Source organism: Fusarium solani (genome assembly GCF_023522795.1).
Source record: "Fusarium solani strain SB1 chromosome Unknown bctg00000008, whole genome shotgun sequence".
NCBI classification, from domain to species: Eukaryota; Fungi; Ascomycota; class Sordariomycetes; order Hypocreales; family Nectriaceae; genus Fusarium; species Fusarium solani.
Window position 1 is genome coordinate 1,826,159 of NW_027072148.1, and position 14,640 is coordinate 1,840,798.

General features: G+C 53.4%; 2 protein-coding genes across 2 annotated transcripts; both read left to right on the forward strand.

The window, feature by feature from the left end:
• Positions 1 to 2,794: 2,794 nt before the first annotated feature.
• Positions 2,795 to 5,215, forward strand: MRS44_012624 (uncharacterized protein; the record flags this gene model as incomplete). Its single annotated transcript, XM_065618860.1, has 4 exons — positions 2,795 to 2,888; positions 2,975 to 4,075; positions 4,124 to 4,527; positions 4,586 to 5,215. 4 exons carry the CDS (start codon positions 2,795 to 2,797, stop codon positions 5,213 to 5,215), a joined length of 2,229 nt encoding a protein of 742 aa, XP_065474932.1.
• A 6,696-nt stretch (positions 5,216 to 11,911) lies between these two features.
• Positions 11,912 to 13,916, forward strand: MRS44_012625 (uncharacterized protein; the record flags this gene model as incomplete). The annotated part of the gene is made up of 3 exons (XM_065618861.1): positions 11,912 to 11,983; positions 12,043 to 12,204; positions 12,273 to 13,916. The coding sequence occupies 3 exons, from the start codon at positions 11,912 to 11,914 to the stop codon at positions 13,914 to 13,916; spliced, it is 1,878 nt and encodes a 625-aa protein (XP_065474933.1).
• Positions 13,917 to 14,640: the final 724 nt, after the last annotated feature.

Consider the following 14,640-nt stretch of genomic DNA (forward strand, 5'->3'; position numbering starts at 1 on the left):
ATATTTGTCAGTTGTTTTGTCTTGCTGGAGGCCTCGATACTTTGAGGCGGGAACCACTTTCATGGCGAGTCATTAGAGGCCAGAGGATTAATCTCGCTCAGGAGTGATACTGATAAGATAGAAATAACCGAGCTCAGGCATGGCAGTAATATCAATATCTACTTATCTAATACGAATTTCGTGCTCTTATGCCTCGTTAACCACGAGAATAAACAGAATTGCTAGAGTGTATATGAACATGTAAGCGAAATCAGAGACATGGAGATGCTCACCGCCGAAAGTCAAAGACCTTGGCATGACCCATATTGGAAGCCAATCAGGAATATGACAGCCAAGTGAGTTATCAAACTAACCATTCAGGGGTCAGGCTATCCTTATCAATTAGGGCGAACGCAAGTTCATGGCGTTGAGGGGAGCATCATGCGCGAGAGAGTTGGTGGGTCACAAGGGAACCCGCCAACTGCATGGGCCGAATACGACGAGGCATGCGACAGTTAGTAGTCATACAAGAAACCAACTACTTGGGTAGGCGAGCATATGTCATCTCTCTCCGAGTACTAAACTTGTCCGGAAGAAAGGCAGATGAAGTGTTTGGAACGAAAGATCACTCGTCTGGCTTGGCCGGCCAAGTCAGCTCCAGAGCTTATCCCAAGTCGAAACTCACCCGTTCGTATAGTCATATTGGCCTTCCTGCAGCTTCTACTTGAAAGATATTTCTCTCAGTCCTTGAAATCTCGATTTAGAGGTTCTGAACATCGAGTCGGGGGGCAGCTCGCTTCATCATCGGTTGCCAGAATCCCATGGTGTCGATGTGTGGGGAGCAAGGTCAAGACTCAACAAAGCTTCATGACATTTGAGCTCTTGTAAATATTTGCTCTTTTAAGAGTTTGACTTCCCAGGCAATGAGTACTTGTCGAAGTTGTCGTGTTCGGCCCAGTCTTCATCATTCTCTAGCAGGCTCTAGTCAGTCGCTTCCCCATATGGTAGTCCATCTCTCGGGAGCTCTAGGCACAGCCCTCTTCGAGTGAAAGGACGCAGAGTCTTCAAATTCATAGATTATAAAAACATGGCCGTGTAACATATATATCGCTGGTTGATGGGGAATGTGCAATTCGGGCTGGAATATCTGGTTAATGGTGACCCCTACATCCATCCCAATACGTCACCCTTTTCATGCCAACCTCTAGCATTGTTGTGATCAGCGTTGGGGAAAGGCCGATTTCCATGATGCAAGGCATTTATGTGTTGTAGCACCGCCGACTAAGGCACGGAATTCTTCACGGGGCTTTCCAGTCACCAAGGGGGACACAGCATTGTTGAGGTCAACACCCACGTGCCTCTTCTGGATGTGTTTTGTAACCAGGCGTCCGATCTTTGCCTGAGGATTGCACTCATTGGTCGGCATTGGCTGTATCGAATGACCACCCTCCTGAATATGGCTACTGAATGAGGCTGTTCAAGTTTATCTTGGAAACGTCGTCTGTAACAGTGCGAGCAGGCTAGATAGTATTCTCGCGGCAAGGCAACACATATAGCCTCATTCCCAAAATAGCTATTGGAACTTTCTCACGGCCATTGTATGTCATCTAATTTCTGGGCTCTTTGATGCAGTATTGACACTTGCTTCAAACCGAAGTCCTGGCCACAGTCAGGATAAAGATGAGCCGGTTGTCAAGGCTGCACTTTGGTGCTGAAGATCGCGACAAGAGCCCGCGTAGATCGTACGGCCAAGCATTCATTCTCTTCTTGTTCGTGTCTATGAATAATTCCAAGTAGATTGGGATATGGCAAAGAATACCATCGTGGTTGGTGAGAGTGTCTGAGGTCATCGATATAAGACCGGATTTGGTTGGGTCATTGCCCGTACCTCGGCCCCTGTCTGTCAAGATATGCCGCCTGGTTGGCAGTTTATAAGTGTGAACAAAATACCCGATCAAAGGAGAATCGTCTTCTAACTCCGTACCTAGATTGACACGGGATGGAATGCCGGAATGGTCCCAAGTGGATGACGAAATGCGCTGCCGCGTTATCGCTCGCATCTGATAACACCCAGCAAGCGATTTTGGCGAGGATACAACATCGCGCATGGCGCAGACTGAATATACATTCCTAGACAAATCGCTACTTATAGGTCAAACACATCGGTCCATAAGAGTGAAGGCATACAGTTGTTACTTGCAGGACATTTATCAGGACAGGCGAGGAACCTCTAGAAAAAGCAGGGTCCAGTGGTTGAAATGCTGTACTCCAGGGTAGGCGACTGGCACTGAGGGCCATGCATCATCACAAGTTGTACTGTAGCAAGTTTACCCGAGGCATTAAACCGATCCATGCCAGATCTTCGCTCAAGATAATCACCCCTACGCAGGCATCCACAGCTCATACCTGCATAATACCCAATCCAGAGTTACTGCGTTGGACAAGAATCTCGTCGTGTGACGATTCAAGTAGGTGGCCCCCAAATAGGTAGGCCTGGAGCCCCCAAGACGCTACTGGATCGTCACTGTCGGCCCCCCAGAAACGCCCCAGCAAGCGCCTGTTAGCGACAAGCCTCCTCTAATGAGGTGACCTCACGACACCTCAGGCCCCAGAAGGCGCACCTCATCGTCCATGCAACCCCATCCACGGAAGCTGCACGGACTGGACAACCTCGCCCCGACAACCACCTGGCATCATACCTACCTTGGCTGTGAACTCAGCTCACTCTCCAGCTCTCTAAGAAAGGCTTCTTCTCCCTCTCGTCTTTGTCTTGTTCCTCGGACGGCCCGTATTTCCCACACTCCTCATCCGTCACATGCGGCCGGATCCCTCCTTCAGCTTGAGCGCCGCCACCTCCACCTCCCGCTTCCAACTGCTATCACGACTCCACACATCATCGTTCGCAGCTGGTCCCGAGCCAGTTTTACGCCTCTACCACCCTTCCACTCGGATGCCGCATTCTTCTGACCAACGGTCAGCTTCTCGTTAACCCCAGCTTTTCTTACCGCGGTCTCCTGCCGCGGAGAGGCCGTCCTGGACTCCTCCGGCGAGCCCTCACGCCCCAGTCTCCCCGATCACACCTCCGACCACCCACACACGCCGCAACTTCCCTCGATCTCTTCCAGCACTGATATCTCTGCCCAAATCCCCAACATTACCACAGATTATAGCTTCAGCGCCCTCCACGGCGACAACACACACCACCCGAGTCGATCCCCAACCGGCATTGCGAATATAGGTTCTTCCGTTGCTGGCCTTGACAGGCTCTCGAGTCCCGTGCCGCCTCAGATCCTCGGACGACGCCCACGATCGCCGTCTTTCGACCCTCTTCTGGACCTCCAGACTGACTCTTGTCTCGAGTCTGAGGGCGTCTACGACACTATTGCCGAGCCCCCTTCTAAACGAAGACGAGGCAACGACAGGATGGGCGCGAGTGATACACTTGATCCGCACAATGGCGCTTCCCTAGGATTCTCCAACGGCTCGACCGCTCCGCAGTCCCAGCAGTCGGCTTCTACAGGAGTGACCAATGGCCACAAGGCTGCGCTGAATGGTTCAGCTGGGGACAAGAACAATGCTGCTGGCAGACCGAGCCAACGACCCCAAACATACTTTGGCCATGACCGTCAAGAAGTGACCCGGCTGTTGATACAGGCGTTGTCTGATATGGGATACCAAGCTGCCGCCGATAATGTGAGCCAGGAGAGTGGCTATGAGCTCGAGAGTCCCACTGTGGCCGGCTTTAGATCTGCCGTGCTCAGTGGCTCATGGCCCGTTGCAGAGGAGTTGCTTGCCGGTGCTTCATACGAGGCAGATGGCCAAGGGAATGGGCTCGTTCTGGCAGCCGGTGCCGACCGCAACGCCATGAGGTTCTGGCTAAGGCAGCAGAAGTTTCTGGAGCTGTTGGAGCAGAAGGATACCAGTCGGGGTCTCACAGTGCTTCGAGGAGAGCTGACTCCGCTCTCACACGACACCGCAAAGCTCCATTTTCTTTCAAGCTTGCTCATGTGCCGTTCTGTTGAGGACCTCATGGTAAGGGCAGAGTGGGATGGGGCTGGTGGCGAGTCTCGAAAGCGACTATTATCGCAGCTTTCCAGTGGGTTGCCTTTCCTAAGCATTACTAGACTCTAACTGACTTGCGCAGAATGTATATCTCCTTCGGTCATGTTACCTGAGAATCGCCTTGCAGTCCTCCTTGAACAAGTCAAGCAGAGCCAAATCGACACCTGTTTGTATCATACTGAGGCGTTGTCACCATCACTATACTCGGATCACCTCTGCGATAAACGAAACTTCCCCACAGAAGTGGCAGTGGAAGTGTCTGATCTCGACGGAGAGATCTGGCAGGTCCAGTTCTCGCATGATGGAACCAGGCTTGCTGCTTGTGGCAGCAGTGACTACGTTATGATATGGAGTGCCAAGACATTCGACGTGCTCAGCGTTCTTCGTGGCCACGAGGGTGGTGTTGGAAACATATCATTCAGCCCGGACGACTCCATGATTGTGTGTTGCTGCAGAGACGGCTATGCTCGGTTATGGAACACCCATGTGAGTAGTTGGAAGAAAGGCCCTTTTCTCGCATGGGATACTGACAGTTGATTTCTAGACCGGCACACTCATCAAGAAGTTCAGTCGATTTGAGGAACCCGTAAGTGGTTGTGTCTGGGACCGGAATAACCGGTCATTCGTTCTCGGAACACTTGATCCCAACTACAGCCTGCGGACCGTGAATGTGCATGATGACGAAGTGTACGAGTGGGGGAAGAAGCATCGTGTTCAGGACATATGCGGATCTCCAGATGGCCGCTGGCTTGTCGCCGTGGATCATCTGCAGACAATCCATGTCTACAATGCCTTGACGCGAGAGCTCGAGTTTGACATGGAACTCAAGGCACTTCTTACGTCGGTCAGCATTAGCGAGGACTCACGGCACCTGCTTGTCAACAAGAGCGATGGAGAGGCGCAACTCATCGACCTCTTCACGCGGAACTCGGTGCAAAAGTTCTTTGGCCACACCGGTGGCCAATTCCTGATCCGGAGTTCCTTCGGTGGACCGAACGAGAGTTTTGTCCTGAGTGGAAGCGAGGACGGCAACATCTTGATCTGGCACAAGAACACGGGCGCTCCGGTTGAGCGGCTACCCGGTCACCATCCTCGATGTAACGCTGTGACTTGGAATCCGACGGATCCGTTTGTGCTGGCGTCTTGCGGAGACGACGGCCGACTCAAGATGTGAGTGATATTCACGGCTAAGTTGCTACTTGGATATTTGGCTAACGGTGATATGATGTAGCTGGTCAAATAAGACACGTAGTATCGAACTACGGTCTCGTTTCCAACGAGATTCTAAAAACGGTTGGAGAGACAATGAAGGAGAAGATTAGGGCTTAGAACTCCTCTTCTTGGAGAACTCGTGTGTGGAAATGGGGACTAGCCATGGCTGACCGACTTAGCTTAACGATCAGTACTTGAGGCGGGCATGGCATGGCATGGCAGCTCGGTGTTTGAGTATGTTATTAGAAGGACGAACGGGTACATGGGGTGCTATGGATGGGGGGCGCCGTTTTCGTGCCGACATCGCTGACATCTATTCATCACTCGGGAGAACCAGGGGTTTCTTGTTTCTTGGGTTTTGTTGTTGTTTATGGCGTTGGAGCGATGGGTTGGTTCATGAGACGGGGTTGGCTTTGATCCAGCGTCTCTTTGTCTATGGTAGACTGGCTAGTGCAGAAATCCCACTTTGTTACGTACAGCAGCTCAGAAGCCGAGCTGACGTCGGTTACGTTGAGTGCGATTCAATCTCTGGCGAAATGTGGATGGCCGGTGCTGCAAGTCTGGCGTGATGTGGTGGGCGGTTAAAGTCAAGCCCTGTCTTCTCAGCTGAAAGTGACATTCTCCCCGCTGCCGGATACAGCAGGCCACAGCTCACAATGGCTGGCTGGTTTGCAAGGCGTGTCAGAAGAACAAAACTTGGGTGCTGCATACGGCCAGTTGTTGTTGAGGCAACCGACATGATGGTGTGGTGCGGTGGTGGTGTAGTCTACGGGCCGCAGAAAAGGCTATGCCGGCAAACCTTGACGGTTCCAAGCGACGGCGCAGTAGATAGGTAGTCTGGGACAAGGCCGGATGCGAGAAAAGAGACAAGACGAAGTGGAGTGACAGTTCTTTATTGATCCGGCATATTGGATGATGTCTAACAGACACAGCTTGGCGGTTGGCCCACTCGATTGCACGCGGCCCATGGTGGTGCGTGTAATGTATCGAGATGCGCTGCGTGTATGTTATTATCCCAAACCATTGGCAATGGTCTTCTTGCTCGACCAGACCAAGTCGGTGTGACCCCGGCCGGAGTTCGATCGCATCCTGGACACCGAGGCCGGCCTCATTCAGATCGAGACGAACATGCTAGGGTTGCCTGGGATCGAGGGAGGTGACCACATAGAGTTTGACCGTGCCGTGCGTGATACAGAGCGGCCCGCTGCCGACTCTGGTAGGTGGGGATCGACTTCCAGGAGGTGGAGGAGGGTGTGGACTGTGGAGGAGACGTACTGTAGCGAGAAATCTAGAAGCCGACTTGGAAGCGCTGGGTCAAGGCCCAGCATGGATGGTGCGTACCACTCTTTGTTGCATGGGCAGCTCCGGCTGATGGAGAAACCGAGCCTGGACAAGAACTGAGTTGTGACCATCAACAATCCATCGTCAGCTTGTCTTCTCGCAGTCAAAGAATGCCATGATAGGCAGATCCGGAGACGGGCTTGTTTGTGTACCAGACTCGGTACCTGCATGATCTGATACCATGACAGCACCGGGACCAGGGCCGGCGGGTCATGGCGAGATACAGCACGGGAAGGCACGCCATTTGTGCACAAGAGATCGAGCATCAGGCCCTTCGCCTTGGACCACATCCTCAGAGAGGTTGAAAGGTCCAGCTGGTGGAGCGAATTGGTTCCGCGCGGTTCCAGATAGTCCAACCCCTAGCCCGTCACGGACCATGATGTTGAAATGGACAAAGACATTCCAGAGAAGCGGTCAAGAACTTCTCGACCAGGGGCTTCCTACGAAAAAAGAGAGCTGCTCCATCGGCCGGGAGCGTCGGAGACGTTGATGTAGCGACGGCTCGCAATAGTCGAGACGGTGGCGAGAACTGGTCATGAAACGGACCGCGCTGCCGTCAGGCTTGGTGTCTGGTGGAGAGGCTGAGCTGGTATGCGCACTTGTTGATGCATCTTGCAGTCTCTGTCCGGAAGGATACCCAGTATGCAGAACCTTCCACAGCATCCCTCTTCAGTGATGACGCCTCATGCAGGGGGTCAGGTCAACCAAGCTTCTTTGTCCAACCTCAGCTCTTCCCTTGACGCTCTGTGCTATTTTCGCCTTGGAATTCCAGCTGGTCAGATAGGCACCGTCGGCTTGCGTTCCGACATGCAAAGACATGGCAGAGTCAACGGCAACGCCATATGTGTGCATGCGTGTGCATAGGCGCTGCGTGAGAAGCGACGCTCGTTGGCGATCGTCGATGAGAGATGCCATGCAATGCGACAATTACGTGAATGAACGGGGCCGAGCGACTGTCTCGGTGGGATTCATCATCAATCGTTCCAGGACCGTGGAGCACGTCGGTCGTCACCGGTCCGTGACTCCAGTCCAATGCATCTGCGATGCAGCCTCTTGTGATACCAAACTTCCAATCGGTGGGAATCTGCGGGGGCGGTTGTGCTGAGACAAGCAGAGTCAAAGAGCAAACTGTGAGGTTTCTTTTCTTTTTCTCCCACGGCGCGTATCTGTACCGTTGTGTTCCGGTTGCAACCAACGAGTGAAACAAGCAGACAAGTTCGCAAGGCTGTCGAGTCTGGTCTCGATACTTGTTGAGACCTCTGCCATTGAACCAACAACTAACTGCCTGTGGTAGACATTGGCCGATACAGGAGGTCCTTGATCCTTGGACAGGAGCCCCCTTGAGAGCAGACTTGAGAAAGGGACATATCCTCGGCCCAACAAGCAAGGGACTAGTATTCGTCCGTTGTTTCCGTAGATAGTCACCATATTCCTCCTTTTTCAAAGCCCGTGGAGAGTAGTATCAAAGTGTGTGGGGGGGGAACCAACGGTGACAAGGACCAGAAACCAGACGACATCCCGCTCAAGGGTCAGAGTGGTTAATCCTTGACTTCTTCCTTTGAACCCATGTCGATGTGCCCCGTGCATTATCGAGCCATCCAGCACTGAGGCCCTCGCCCCTGACGCTAACAGCTCCACGCGCAGAGGACGTGCGCCGCGAGGCCTTTTGAAGCATTCATCAGCGATTCATGAGAAGCAAGCAAAGGGCCGAAGCTGACGGTATTGCTGACGGGCTACGACAAGACCAACCAACCAGTCTTGGCCGGATAAATGGCCTCATGATGATCTCGACGAAAATACCGGCCGAGGACCCGTGAAGCAAAGACCCCTGCAGACCCCAAAGCCTTGACTACCGGGCTGCAAGGAGCCCCTGCTGGGATGACGGGATGGCGGTGGTTGTACGACATGTGCCCGAGCTGAGAGAGAAACAACCATTGAAGAGATCCTTCAGGCAAAAGGCGATACTCCGCGATGGAATGGAAACGTCTCGGTAGTCATTCTTGAGGATTTCCAAGCACCGCCGCGTCTCACTGTCGATCAGCGGGAGTTCGAGGAGATGATAACTCCTTCGGGACAGGAACGCATGAGAGAATACGTCAATGTCACCTTGAAATCTTAAAATTCCCCGAGGTTTTCGACATGTCTTGCCCCTTGCAAGACGTCGCCTGTAAACGTGAACCAGGAACGGCCGCCGAAGGATATGTTGGTGGTAAGTCATAGGTAGATTAGATGTGCGGGATCTTCGGCCAGAGACAATGATCGCCGAACCGAGGAGCTTGCCATGTTAGTGTGGTGTAGTGCAAATGACCTGTACTGTGTGTGGGAGGCCCAGGGTGAGGGTGAGGACGTGTTCGTATTGCCTGCCAACTGCAAGTTTATCTTGATCCCATATGTTCTATGCCGAGTACGTACACCAAGCGCAGCTGAGCTTGGGTTATTCGTCAAGGTTGTTGATCGAGGAGTCGAATTCCCCGGGGTCATGTCCGAGGAGGTAGACTGGTGATATCGTGTTTGGGAGCACCTGGGACCTGGTTTTTGGCGTCATCACAGGGATATGCATGGACGTCCGTGCTTACCCATGTCCTGCCTGGACAGGTCTGCCCCAGGAGCCTGGTGAGGTCTAAAGGTATCTGCAAAGGAGAGACAATACTCCGTATCAAGCGCGTAGATGTGAATCAGAGAGACATGGAGAAAAGTGCTGGTGCGGGCGTCGGCCGGTTATCAGTAGCATCGCCATTGCTGATTCGCCTGGCCAGTAGATCTTGAAGTTGACGCGGGATGAGCCGGCGCCGCGTGACAAAGGGAATCACTTTGGTGTGTGTGGTGCTCTCTGTCTTGCTAGTTGCGTGGCGCTGGGGAGGAATGCCATGTTTATCATGTCCGGCCACAATGTTCCTGGGAGAGCAAGGACCGTCATGGTGTTTCTCAAAATCTCGCAAAATCTATACCGCCTTTCCTGGCTATTACTTGATGGCGAGAGAAGGAGCTTGGAACATGTATGAGCCAAGGATGTGTAGCGAGCGCATCGTGATCCACCACAGGAGGCTATGGCCTGGCTGAGTCGCAACGACATCGTTTTGCGTGTAAGACCCCAGCCCAGCTCCTTGATCCTGGGGCAGCCATGCTTCGTCCATGAGGAGCAGGGGCATGCAAAGCCACGAGCAGAGGCACGGGCACGGGCATGGGCACGGGCACAAGCGCGATGATTCTCTGGAGGGTCTCGTCTCCATGATGTCGCCTTCGGAGGGTTTCGTCGGGGAGGGGACCTGCAGGGTTGTCAGGGTCGTTGGGTCCTGTCCTGTCGAGTTCTCTCAGTCTGTCATAGGGAAGCGATGAAACCTGCCATGGATGGCGCGCACGAGCGGTCTGGTCTGGCGGCCCAAGATTGTGTTGGATCCAATAGCCCATAGCCTGTCGACCCATGCACTCAGAAGTTGAGACGAAACAGCCAAAACAGCTGACACTAGGGTCAATTCCAGAAATGACAAACGAGAGGGAGCATCAACGGCGGTGACAGAGTTTCATGGCGGCGGCTGCTTCAGTGGCAAAAACGGTCCCTGGAAGAAAAAAAAAAGCTCACCAGGAAGAGTCGGTCGGCTCTTTGGCGCGGGCTCGTTGAAAAGAGAGCTCCAGGTCTAATGCGCCTTTTGCAGGGCAATCCTGCTAGAACGGCGCTGTCTGAGTCGTGTTCCCTGCAGGAAAGTGCAATGGATGGATGGACTGTTGCGGCTGGGAAGGACTGACCTCTGCACCTACCTTGTGGTGTACATACCAAGGAGGGAAAGGTAACTGGTACCTGGACCAGTACCTGCCCCCGTCCCGTCCGTTGACCAGTGCGTGCCCACCCATGGATGGATGATGGCAGCAGGCATGGACGCAACACGGCACGATGCGCGCCCACTGCGGCAACGTGCACATCCATCTCATCTGCAACTAAAAAGCTGTGCGTACATACGTACTTAGGGGCGGCACGCACTGAAAGCTGCAGCTTGGAGACCCTTTAATATGGATGGGATATTATACTTCCTTTTTCCTCATTCCATCTACCGTACCCCGTACTGACGACGAGAGACATGATGGACAAGACAGACAGACGTCCGAGTCAGCATCCTGGAACTGTATTAGTATAGCCTCTTGCGCAATGGCCCGAAGAGGAAATTCGGCGTATAGCCAACTTCATCTTCGGCTCCGTCTCTAGGTTGCAAAGATTACCTACGGACCAACCGCGTGGCTTGACAAGCCTAGGATGTGTCTGAGGTTGATTGAGACTCGACTTGAGCTTGAGGCACGGATAGACAGACAGAGCTGATCTCAATGATGCTGCTAATTTCGGGCCCGCAAACTGTTTGTTTGCTTGACTCTTCAGCATCGTCCATCCATCGGTCTTCATCTATCCGTCCTGCAGCGCTTTGTCCCCAGAAACCGTCCACTATCGGTGTACCTGAACTAGGCTGAACCTTGTAGCCAGTACGCGGACGGTCTTTGTCCCTTCCATTTCTGTTCGAGATGTAATTTCGCCTTTTCCCAGCGGGGGCAGCTTGTACCTACCTTAGTACCTGCCTTAGCACTTGTCTCCCCTGTCCTGGCACGCCGCCTAGCATCCTCGCCTCCCCCCTCAAGCCCTCAAGCAACGGTGGGCCCTGACTGCCCCTAGTGAACCTCGTGCCAGCCCAGTTCTGTCCAATCAGGCAAGCGCCTCGCATCATGGGTCCCCCTCCCCTTCGCCTCCCGCATCCGTCCCATCTCCAGCGGCCGGCCAAGGTCGGTTAAACAAAAGACCAGCAGCTGCAAGCCAACCCAAACCACCTTCATCGTCATCCATCCTTTTCGCTCGCTCGTTTTTTTCAGGTGTGGTCTACGTATTTTTTTTTGTCGTTTCTTTTCTTGCTTTCCTTTTCCGAGACAAGTCAAGACAAGCTTCGACGGGGAAGTGGGACGTTGGATGGTACAGTAGTTTAACTCGCCCGACCTGATCGACTAGCAGCCCGTGTCCGAACAGCTGCCGAATCTTCCATTTTCCGGCCGAGTCCCCTTGAGTTTGCTCTTCGTCGCCACCAGCATCATCTTTCGAACCTTTACATACCACGAGCAACGGCTCTTCTTCTTGTTTTTTTGTTTGGTTGGTGTTTTGGACACAGCCCGGCTTGTACTGCGTCTTGGGAGTTGCTCGACATCCATCGTTCGCCGTCGACCTCTAGCTCATGGTTGTGTACTCATGATGCGACTGTGATCAAGCCTCTTGACCTCTTGTCGCGCCTCTACTCGGATATCTCTACACCGCACACCTACGTCGAGCATTCTCAAGTCGCCGCCCACGATGGAAAACTTGGAGGGGTTGCTCATGGTCCCTCCGGACAGGGGCCAGATCCTTGGTAGAGCTGTCTGGAAGGTTTGTCTCTATCATATGCGCACGTTTGTTCCGCGCCCCTAATCGCCATACCACTCTAGCCGCGATACGTTGTCGTTGGAAGGCGCAACGCCGGAGCCGGCCATCCAGGTAGCCCCAGCTACTCGCAATTAGTATCCAACAGCCGCAATAATAGTCTTGGGAACAAGTCTCTCGCCAAACTACCTACCGAAGAATGTTGCATCTTCGTTTACAAGCACAAGGTATGTGGCTCCGGAAATGGCCATGGAAATCCCAAGCCAAACCTCCGTTTTATTGCCTGGCGCTGTAGACTGACCCCATTGGAATTCAGGAGGATACTGAACCAAGCCAACAATGGCCCATAAACTCTATTACCGACTGCCAGGTCCAGCAGATCGCCCACCGCAAACAGGGCCCTGTCCTTCCCACTCTCGTCATCTCTATCGCCGACAAGGAGAAAAAGCGACGGTCGAGCCGAGCTGCCGGCCTTATATCCTCCAGTAAAGAAGCCAGCGCAACGACACTCTGGTTCCGGACCCCTACAGACGACCACCACTTGAGCTTACACGAGTGGGCTCGCTTCATTCTCGCCAGAAAGTCTCCCATGAGCCCCATGAGCCCCGAGAGCCCAATGTCACCCCAATTTTCGAACCCGTTTTCGTCGAGACCCCGCGATACATCCGACTACTTCTCGCGGCCAACGAGTGGAAATCAGTCTGGCCGTTCTGATACCCGTGCTCTTCAGCATAAGAGCTCCTCTAACACCCACTCGACGGCTACTCGAGATCGGCCCCTTACATTCAGCTCCGAGTCGCCTAGCTTGCGATCTAAACGTAGTGACGTGTCTTCCCCTTCAAGCAGCAACTATCCAATTCAGCAGATGAACTTTCCAATACCTGGACAGCACTACACTACGGTCCTTCCCACCGACCTGCCATCTCCCGTTACCACAACGGGAGAATATCAAGGAGAGTTTATTGAGGGTTGGACATCAGCGCAAGGGCGATCATCCACGATGAGCTCGCCTATTCGAGGACGCAGCAGCATTGGCTCACAGCCGCCTCATCCTTCAACTGCCGCAACCGACTCGAGTTCTCCCCCTGGACCACGCGAGACCATCTTGGACAGGGCCTTCCAGATGCGATGCATCCCTGGCTCTGAACGAGAGGTGCCAGGCGAGGAGAAACTGAGTTCTTTGGCGCGGTTTGATGCGCTTATGCGGGAAGCTGACGAGAAGCGAAAACAGAGGGAAGAAGCCGAACGAGCCCAACAGATGGCGATGCGTAGTGCTTTCGAAGCGTCTGACAGCTCCAGCGAGGAGCAAGATAGTGATTCGGACGACTTGGATGAGGACGCATACGGCGGAGTACCGGAACGACGGGGACCGGCATTGATTCCGCCTACAACGCAACGAGCCCTGCAGTTTATCACTGGCCGTCACGAAGCGGCGCCACCTTCAACATCAGGTCGTCCCCCTGTGACCAGGACACAGATACCGCAATCGCCTCCGCTACGGCCGCATACAGCGCATGCCAAGAGTCGTCCAACTGCGAGCCAGAGGACCAACAGCACTCCCCAACTGACTCCTGGCATGGCCAATCTGGAGATATCAACAGGAACCCCCACCAAGGTATCCGATGATGGCGCGATACGGCCGAATGCAGACAAGCGTCTGTCCACTTCGAGCACCGCTACCAAAAGGTTGAGTTTCACCGAGTTCACCAAGAGGCTATCGAGCACCAGCAGCTTACTGCTCGTCCAGACGAACGCTAGTGGGGGGAGTTCCCGGGGAAGCAGCGAGATCGACATCCAGCCCTCGTCCCTACCCCGTGGGACGCTGAACCCGCGAGGGACAGGACCACCTCCTCGAGACCGAGACACAGATGATTATGGAGGGAGATGTCGATGGCGGAGCAGTGTCGGCGTTATCGGGAAGGACGGCACCTTTATCTAGACTCACCGGAAAGAGAAGTCAAAGGCAACACTAGTTTTCTGGCTCTCATGTCGTCTGCTGCCATGGCCATCACGAGACCTTGGCACAGAGGATGAGGGCTTATTGTTTACTTATCTATCGTGCCACGGCACGCAAGGGGGGAGGCACGGATGTTATTTTGGGCGGCTTTGCATGCTTTGTACGATTTTGATACCAGATGATGGCATCGTCACGACTCTTACGATGATGGAGTGGGAGAGGGGGAGGGGGTCCGTTAGGCACACGGTCCCCAGGCGTTTCTTTGTCGACGGACGACTATTTTGTCTCTGCTAGCATCACTCGGTGTTTTGGGTATTTCTTTTTGGCGGTCATGATGTGGCATGTGACGATGATGCACGCGGATTCTCACACGAGGGGGCTTACCATCCCATATGCTTCAGCTATGTATGTATCGACGCATGTCTATGATGGTGGACGACAGGATGGCGAGAGACGTTGCATTTGAGGCACAGAGGCCCTGACTCATGCTGTATGATAATAGGCACACGAATGAATATTCAATGCCCTAACTAATCAATCCAATGCCACATTAAAGGGATCGAGACTTGATGAGAGCACCTATTCTGAAGGCGACACAAACTCGGTATTTAACTACTCAAGCTCTATGGCATCAATCAACGTCGGCAAATCTTGGTCGAGCTTCCCTCAACTTTTATTATCGTCTAGTAATTCCAGACGCTGTGTC